The 9,704-nt window shown below is 41.4% G+C and overlaps 1 protein-coding gene across 1 annotated transcript; it reads left to right on the forward strand.

Annotated features, from left to right (window-relative positions):
* The first annotated feature begins 6,014 nt into the window (after positions 1 to 6,014).
* b9d1 (B9 protein domain 1) lies at positions 6,015 to 9,628 on the forward strand. Its single transcript, XM_069149737.1, has 7 exons — positions 6,015 to 6,184; positions 6,328 to 6,396; positions 7,205 to 7,316; positions 7,460 to 7,556; positions 7,675 to 7,737; positions 8,827 to 8,894; positions 9,094 to 9,628. The coding sequence occupies exons 1-7, from the start codon at positions 6,065 to 6,067 to the stop codon at positions 9,240 to 9,242; spliced, it is 678 nt and encodes a 225-aa protein (XP_069005838.1). The 5' UTR covers positions 6,015 to 6,064; the 3' UTR covers positions 9,243 to 9,628.
* The last annotated feature ends 76 nt before the right edge of the window (positions 9,629 to 9,704 follow it).

Raw genomic sequence — 9,704 nt, forward strand, 5'->3', positions numbered from 1 at the left:
GTGTGTGTGTGTGCGTGTGCACAGCCGTTTGAAAACTAGATAAATATGACTCATTAAATTATGCTTGTCATACATAATAGTATGTGACAAGTTGTCAGAGAGTCTGTGAGGTGAGTGTTTATGTGTATAAACCAAAATAGGAATGCCACATTTCCCAGCATACCTTTCTATTTCTCTCGATCTCTCCCTCCAGTTTTTCTCTTTTCCACCCCGTTCTGGATGAATCACACTCGCCCAGTGCAGAGCGGTTAAGAGCATTTCAGCGGGACATTTTCTCCAAGACAGCCTCCAGGCTGTGCAACGTTAAACAAATCCTCCTATGTAATACATGTAGGAAACATGTAGTGTAACTTTCAAATTACACAGGGACCTATAAAGGACACCAGAAGGACACTTGAAAACAGGTCCATCACTTGGCCTTTAAGCAGTGAAAATACTTGTAAGGTGTATAGAAACCTGATTTCTGGGCTTGTATGTTAAAATTCACATAAGCACGTAATTATATTTGACAGCACATTTAATGATCAATATTTAAAGGATCACATGTTTTTTCATGAGGGTTTCGAGTTGTAAATGGTTATAAACATTCAGGATCGCCAAACTTATCCCACACTGAATTTAATTAGTTTGTGTGAAGGTGGAGATTCACTATCAGGCGCCCTTTGCTGAGTCTGATATGCAGTTGTAGAAGAAAGGAGAATCACAGTGCAAGCAAGAAACAAGAAAAAAGCAATAAAGAAGCAAGCGGTGGATCTGACTGAGAACCCGATGACACTAAGCACCGCCCACCTACAGTGGAAACCTGACTGCACCCCCGGCCTCTTAATCAAACCAGATATGCCCGCAACTATACTTCTTATTAAGGCCAAATATCGAGTTATTGATGAGTTATTTTCAGAAGGAACACCAGAATACTCATCATAAGGAGTGAATCTAACAAATGTCACCATATTGGCTAATTAAAACACATTATTCTTTTCGAAAATGATTAAGGTAAATAAAGTAAACTGTGTTAAGTATGTCGCATAATTTAGGTCAAATTACTTATTTGAACCCAAAGCATGATCTTTTCCTTCACCAAGTTCTATTGTTTTGGACAACTTCTGAGTTTTTCTGGAGACAAAGACAAAGAAACAAAACGGGTTCAGATGAGGAGAAAGAAACAGGAGGGCTATTGCAAGGAGTGGGGGATAAGAAGAAAAACAAACAGACATTGGGGAGAGAGAAATGGAGAGAGATGGGAGATGTTGGCAAGAGGAGAAAAAGCAATGAGGAGATGATGAAAATTAAAGGGGGGAGATGCAGAAGGAGGAGAAACAACCAAAACCAAAACACCAGACATAAATTTGGCAGGTGAGGACGAAGGAGGGACAGTGAAGTGGTTGGAGGAAGAGCGGGAGGGAGAGGGAGATGCTGGGAATGAGGTGAAAAGTGATAGTGGGAGTAGTGTGGAGCCAAAGGTTTGGAGGGAAATATGCAGGCAAAGAAGGAGATATTGGAGGAGGATATGGAGGAATAGAGCGGGTGAGGAGAAAACATTCCCCTTGTAAGGAGTCAAAAGAGGAATGATTGGAGGGGGCGGGGTTTCATCAGAGGAGGAAGAAGAAGGAAAGGATGTAAAAGTAACATAAAAAAAACTATGACAGCAGGATAAAGAAACTATTTAAAATTGTTACACTAGCTTTTATTTTGAAAGCTACGGAGCCGTTATATATGGATATTTACTTATCAATAATTACTTGAATGTCTAAAGGACGGATTTCTGTCTGCTGACTGCTTCCCGTTTACTAATAACAAGTTATTACTTTATCAGCAAAACCATTCAGGCATTGGCCAGAGCCAATAAAGGGATAAGTAAAGGGATGGTGGCCCGAAAGAGAACTGCTGTTTTGGGCAGTAATAAAGGTCAGAGACTCAGGAGGCCGACTGCTGTCTGACAGCAGGACGCACGGCAACCAATCAGACAGACAGGAAGGACTCTCTCTCTCTCTCTCTCTCCCGCTCTGTGGTGGACGAGTGGGCAGATGGAGAGAGAGACAGAGGGGGAATTATTGGGGCGTGTGTGTGTGTGTGTGTGTGTGTGTGTGTGTGTGTGTGTGTGTGTGTGTGTGTGATAGAAAGCTGATAATAACAGTTGATTTTCTATACTAAATGTAAAAACATAATTATGTGAACAAAAGACAGCTAATGGCTATGTAACCTAATAATTACCCTGAATGCTATTTTGAGTGCAAAGTCCTCCATAAGAGCGACGCTCCTTAAAGCACCACGGGGTTTTGGGACACATCACCCATAAACTACTGTAATTACTGCTTGTTACAGACTGCTTACATGCAGCTTTTTGGAGGAATTCAGAGTGTTGAGTCTAAACTTCCCAAGTGCAAATACTCACTTCTGAAAGAAATCAACACCATCAAAAGGTTTTTCTTTTTCATTTATGTAAGTTAAATTATAGTCTCTGCAAATGTCTATGATAATTCTGTTGGTGAAAATAATGAAAATTCATCTCCTTTCTAATTATTTTTGTCAAAGGTTGTTTTGTTTTGTTTTGTGTGGATGGAATAAAAAATATGTTTCAATGAAAGAGATCAGAGTCACCCGAACATGTCCTTGGTTGTCCTCGGTGGTGCAGAGCACTGGACACAGTTATCTGCTGGAAAACTGCTCTTCTACTTGTGTTTAAAGGACATTTTTAACTCTTAACATTTGCCAGCTGCTTACATTTTGTGAATTAACGATACTTAATTGCAGTGTTTAAAATACATTCAATTCTGAACTTGTTATGATAAAATAATAGACAACGCAGGTTCATTGTGTTGCCTTGGTCACAGTATCACAGTATGCAGCACTTGACAAATGAAACCTTTGAATTTTGCCCTTCAGTGGCGAAAGCCAGTGTGGTGACATCATCTGTGTTCAATCAAAAACTGTCTGTCACTTGTCACTATAAGTCACATCACCAGCGCTCCTCAGCATACTGACAATCAGGAGGGAGATTTTTTTTTTTTTTCTACTTTGACCGGTGCAACCTTGAAACACGTACTGCTTTGGATTCTTTGAGGTTTTAAAATATCTTTAACAGGTTTAAATTTAACCTCTTAAATCCTGCAGAACGTCGGCTAGGAACGCTGTAATGTTTACTACCGCGCTACATCCGAGAGGGTAATAATGTTTATTGTGACAGTTACAGTCACCAGGTGCTACTGATGGATGGATGAAGTCTTATTAAGCTTAAAGGTGTTTTTTTTTCCTATTTGATCCAAAAAAAAGATTTGAGGCTTTTAGGCTCAGACTGAGCAAACAGGGACATCTGGTGGTTTGTAAACGTTACAGCAACCTGCACAACTGGGACTGACACACTGCGATTACAAACACGACTGGTTCTAACACAGATTTTAAGTTTTCGTTTTGATCCAGAAGAGCTACATAATTATGATGTAACAAGTCATGGTGGAAAAAAAAAAACATTATTAGCCACCTATATTTAAGATTTTTTTGTTGACAGTATGAATACTTTCTAAGTGTCGTTGAGGTTCAGTGTTGATTATAGGCTTGAGTATTTTAACATTGTGGTTGATATTTATGTAACATATTATTTAGTCTAATGTCATGGGACTGGAGGAGGCCTTTCATTCAATTACCTTTTATTTTTTTATTATTGTAATATTTGGTAACAGGTGACAACATCTTGTGTATGTAGGCACATTTCTTAATTATTGTCTCCCTTCTTATCAGACTGAGGTACATGTCACACAGTTAAACGACAAAACTGTCAGACTAAATAAATAAATCTCGTTCTGAGGCATCAGTAGCGTTTGAAGCCTTACACAAACAAATCATTGGAAAGGATTTGCAATGCTTTTACATCTGTGTTATAGCAGGTGGCAAATAGTTTCAAGGAGCACAGTCCTGTGTGACAGGACACTCCTCCTGATAGCAATATTACTTTTATTTTTGTTCAGATTTTCTACAGAAATCACAGGAGTACTTTTTGTGAGTTCTTTTGGCTGAGATAATAGTGAAGTGGAAATCTGATACTCCAGAGAAAATAATTATTCGACCCACTGTATATTGAGTGTTACTTTATGTTTTAAAAAGTATTTCTTTGCTTTCATTAGACAGGAGAGGACATGAACTGGGATGGATGAGGTTCATGTTCAGGGTTTGTCACAGAGGCCACCAGGGGACCTTAAAAGCGGCTCCGCCAAATAAAACAAAATACAATTCTGCATGTGCTAATAGTTGGGCAATAATATTCCTGTCATCTTTGACCATAAGACAGAGAAAGAGTTCATTCTGGCGCCTAATTAATACGTTTTAATTTTGTGTCAAATACTACTTTAAATTTTTAAGTACACTATTTAATTCCCTCCTTTACTTTCACCAGTACTTGTATTTTTACATCTCAGTATTTCTACCTTTAGTTAAGGAAACAAACTGGATGCTTATTCCTTTAAATGGATGACAAATAAAAAAATGTAACCCTTTGAAAAACATACACCACATGATCCACAGATCATGTCCTTGGTCGCCATATCAACGGATGTGACAATAAGAAGATCTTACTATCCAGTTGATTTGGTATTTCACCTTATCCAGGTCAATCTCACTATACCTTGCATGTCCTCTGTCTTCTGTTGTCCTTCTACAGACCACATGTCTGTCACCTCCACCACCAGTGACCTCGCCAACCGTCTCCCACACTGCACTCGTGAAGACTGCTGTGAGAGTGTCTGCCTCGGAACAAACATAAGTGCGGTGAAGTCCCTGTGAAGGAGGCAATCAACAACCTGCTCAGTAAAATAAATGGAGAGTAGAGAAAGTCAGGGTCAAGGACGTGGACCAGAATATGGCTGTTCTAGTTTACAAGTCCTGGAGTGACCCATACAGGAGGCTGTACTCCATCCAACAATTCAATTACAAAGTGCCCAGAAGGTAAAGTACTCTCACAAGTTATCAAATCTCAGCTTGATCTTAAACACGATGTCGCAGGAACTCCTTGTATCCTTTCATTGTTACAGACACATCTGATGTGATGGGGATCTCTACGACTGATCTGTCTTTTTTTTTTGTCTCCTTATTAATTTGACTATCAGTGAAGAAATTGTTAAGCTTGTTTACAGCCTTTCAATAATTGGCCCCTCTGTCTCAGCGCAGCCATGACGTCATGCTGGGTTGACGGTGTGGTCCTGCTCAGTGCTGTCCTGTGCTTTATCAAACGTTTCAATAATTATTAGCATACAGTAAACCCAGTGTCCCAATTCAGTTTGAAATGGGTGCCAGTTGGAATTAAGTATATCTAAATGTAAACTGGAAGAAATAATTTCTTGAAATTATGACCCACTGCGACCAACCAAAAATAATCTGGATAAACGTCATTACCCAGAGAGCACTACACAATGTCCACCTCTCCTCATTATTGCCAACCTGCAAACTGTCTGTCGGCAGCTCCTCTAAGTAACATTACATACACCTTACAAATTGTTTGTCTGGCTCAAAGAAGAACAAGAACAGAGTTAGTTCAAATCCTGCCCAACCAAATATGAAATGCAGGCCGGGAGCAGCAGGGTCAGGTTAGTGTCTAACAGCAAAGAACCTGTTGATGTAAGTATGAACAAAACGTGTCTACTATTCTGTTTCACCCCAGTCTAGCCCTCTGTGTGCTGTTTGTGTTTTTGTTGTTGTTTTTTGTTGACACAGACCAGCAAGGACATTTTAATGGTTAAATGCTTCCACAACAATGTGCATTTGTTTGGCAAAAAAAAAAAAGAAAAAAAAAAAGTCAACATTGTCCATTTATTTACCGGCGTTTCTAAAGCGCTCATCACGATCTCGTCATCATGCAGTTTGATTATCGGAAAGGTAGTCGGGACATTTCTAACTCGACCTCGATGGTTCTCTTTGTTCTCTGTCGCCATCTTGTGGACATTGACATTAGCACCGCTTCGGCGCGCTCGTTCAGTTTGGATCCAGCCGGCTGCCGTAGAGAAGAGCGAGCGTAACCCTGGCAACGGGCAGAGTTTAATTCAGTGATTAGCTGCAGGATTCTTCTGCAGCAGTTTGCATGACTCGTGAAGGAAAAACAAACATTAGATTCAAAGCTTTACCGACCGAAACCGAGATGGCTGCAAGCAACCCGTCCGTGTTCCTCCTCACGGTGAACGGACAAATCGAGGGCGCGAACGTGAGCGGCGCTTCTTTGTTTGAGCCTTGCAGCTAATCTCAGCTAGCATTAGCAACGCCCGAGTGATGTTCTCATGTGTGTTTCTTTTCTTTAATGTATAAAAGTGATTTTTATTTTTGGTTTTTTATTTTGTTGCGTTTCAGTTTCCGGAGTATGACAACTTGTACTGCAAATATTGTTTCGTCTACGGCCACGACTGGGCTCCCACCACGGTGAGGAGCAGGGTTGTGTGGTTGTCACCTGACCTGTCTGTCTGTCTGTCTGTCTAACCGTCTGTCTGACTGTCTGTCTGTCTGTCTAACCGTCTATCTAACTGTCTGTCTGTCTGTCTGTCTGACTGACTGTCTGTCTGACTGTCTAACCGTCTATCTAACTGTCTGTCTGTCTGTCTGTCTGACTGTCTGTCTGTCTGTCTAACCGTCTGTCTGACTGTCTGTCTGTCTAACCGTCTGTCTGACTGTCTGTCTGACTGACTGTCTGTCTGTCTGTCTAACTGACTGTCTGTCTGTCTGACTGTCTGTCTGTCTATCTAACTGCCTGTCTGTCTGTCTATCTAACTGTCTGTCTGTCTGTCTATCTGACTGTCTGTCTGACTGTCTGTCTGACTGACTGACTGTCTGTCTGTCTGACTGACTGACTGTCTGTCTGTCTGTCTGACTGTCTGTCTGTCTATCTAACTGCCTGTCTGTCTGTCTATCTAACTGTCTGTCTGACTGTCTGTCTGTCTGACTGACTGTCTGTCTGTCTAACCGTCTGTCTGTCTGTCTATCTAACTGTCTGTCTGTCTGTCTATCTAACTGTCTGTCTGTCTGACTGTCTGTCTGACTGTCTTGTCTGACTGTCTGTCTCCCTGACTGTCTCCCTGTCTGTCTCCCTGACTGTCTCCCTGTCTGTCTGACTGTCTGTCTGTCTGTCTCCCTGTCTGTCTGTCTGACTGACCGTCTGTCTGTCTGTCTGTCTGTCTGTCTGACCGTCTGTCTGTCTGTCTGTCTGTCTGTCTGACCGTCTGTCTGTCTCCAGGGGCTGGAGGAAGGCATCACTCAAATCACCTGTAAGAGCAGTCAGTCTTCACACAAGTTAATATGGAACTTCCCTTTGGAAACAACATTTAAGAGCACAAATCCATCTGGATGTGAGGACAACATGCACACACACACTTTACAGCACCACAATCTTTAAACGCCTCCGGGACAAAATATCGGGCAACTTTTATAAATTATACATCAAACTTTAGAAGTTTAAACGATATATAAAACGGTTTTGTTCATTTTCCAGGGCCTCAGCTTGTGGTGAGCGTGTACGGTCCTGATGTGTTTGGCAACGATGTTGTCAGGGGATACGGAGCAACACACATCCCCTTCACACCTGGAAAGTCAGTGTTATTTCTTCTTCTTTTTATTTTCCTTAAAAAATAATTTAAAAAAAACTACAGAAGTTAACATTTGAGCGGACTTGTGCTTCCAAAAATAATGTTTGTTTTTATTCCCCAGACACACAAGAACCATCCCCATGTTTGTTCCTGAGCCAACGTGGAGACTCCAGAAGTTCACAGGGTGGGAATAGTGTGTGTGTGTGTGTGTGTGTGTGTGTGTGTGGACATCAGGAGCCGTTATCACGGAAAGACACACAGTTCAAGGTTCATCTCTACTTGGGACAACACAAGAGGCTGATAGAGATTCAATGCTGCATATTTGCAAAACATTAATAGCACACAGTTGTCGGGGCACACGCGGGAATATTACATATTTTCTTGATTTGTGCGGTGAAGAAGTAAGTTCAACCCCGGCAGCAACGTGACATTAAAAATGAGCTTTTCTTCTCATCCGGCCGCAGGTTTACCTCGATGAACTCTTTGTTTGGGCCTTAACTGACCTGTCAGGAATCATAAGGCAGGACATGAATTGACATTTGGATGATCAGCTGATAATTACAGAGCTTGATAAACACTCAACAACCGTGGCCTCTCGGCAACAAACAGACGATCTGAAAATGAAGTTAATTGATGTCCACAAAGCAGGCAAATGTTATTAAAAGTGAAAAGTGTCCGTTTGCTATAACAGGACAATGATCCAAAGAAGAATCCCCATAAAATACTTGCAGAACCACAAGTTTCAAACAGTTCCCCGACTTGATGATCGCTGAAGGCCTGCGAGTAGAAATACGCTTGTACAAGGCCAGCTTCAAAACAAAGAGTGGGTGAAAATTCCCAAACCTTTGCTGAGGTCATGAAAGAAACGTGCATTACATTTTAAATAAGGTTTCATTTTTAATATTTGTCTTTCCCATTCAAAAATCAACAAAATATCCAATCGGCCCGGAGACTGTAGCTGAAGGCGATGCTCTTTCCTGCTCGTGCGCTCAGCCAAGTTGTACTTTTCTTTTTCTTCGCAGCATCGCTTTCTGTGTGCCAGATGACTGGTTGAATACTTTTTTAATGTCAGGACAAGCTCGCCTTTAAAAAAAAACCAATCAGTAGCACGATACTAACAAAACGATGTGAAAAGTGTGATAAGTGAAAACGTATTAACCTCGTGTGTAGAAACCGTACAACGTTCCATCTACTGTACAGAGTACTTGAGGACAACAGCTGAATTGTCCCCGTCTCCGTGTCGTTATTAACGCGGTTCTCTTCTCTCGTTCAGCTGGCTGTTGGGACGGCGGCCCGAGTACACGGACCCTAAAGTGGTGGCGCAGGGTGAAGGCAGAGAAGGTCTGTGCCGCATCCCCGTCTGTAATTCTTTAATGCCATAAAAGTAGCGCGTCAGCAGCTTTCACCTCAACACAGAAACGCATGTCCCACGGGAAATTGTGTCTCCACTCTTTTGGACATTCATTTGTTTGTCAGTGCGTTTTTCCATTGTCTGATCTTTTTCAGCGCCGTGTTTAAAACGTGAATGTTTGTGTTGCAGTGACGAGGGTTTGTTCCCAAGGCTTCGTCACCGTCTCCTTTCACATCCTGACTAAAGACATGAGGAAGATGGGCTACGACACGGGACCGTCCAGCCCCGAGAACGTCCCGTCTGCAACGTCCGGCTGGTCGACGGAGGAGCAACCATAAAACACGTAAAAACATAGAGAGACATCTAATTGGTGTCCCCGATGTTCTGCCCTGAAGGACATTTGGTGTCTGTCAAAACACACACACACACACACACACACACACACACACACACACACACACACAACACTCGCATTCAATATAATGATTTGTTTACTTCTTCTAGAATTACTGCAATGCAGCGTCTGGAAGTGAAATTACAAAAAAAAAAAAAGGATATTTTGTATTGTCAAGAATTTATAAAATTTTACTATATTTTTTACTTTTTAAAATAATATAAACTTCACCTTAAATGCGCGTGTTTAAATGTATTTTGTTTATAAAGTGTGTTGTTTAACACGGATCGCCTCAGTTGTTTCGACTTGAATCGAACACATTCTCCACCCAGAGTCTCGCATGAAAATGTCATAGTTTGCAACTAATGTTTGGCCATTCGGCTCAAAAATAAATCCAACAGAGGCG

Source organism: Embiotoca jacksoni, unplaced genomic scaffold, assembly GCF_022577435.1.
Source record: "Embiotoca jacksoni isolate LCO1_2020_lvr unplaced genomic scaffold, fEmbJac1.0.p SCAF_15, whole genome shotgun sequence".
Taxonomy (NCBI): Eukaryota; Metazoa; Chordata; class Actinopteri; family Embiotocidae; genus Embiotoca; species Embiotoca jacksoni.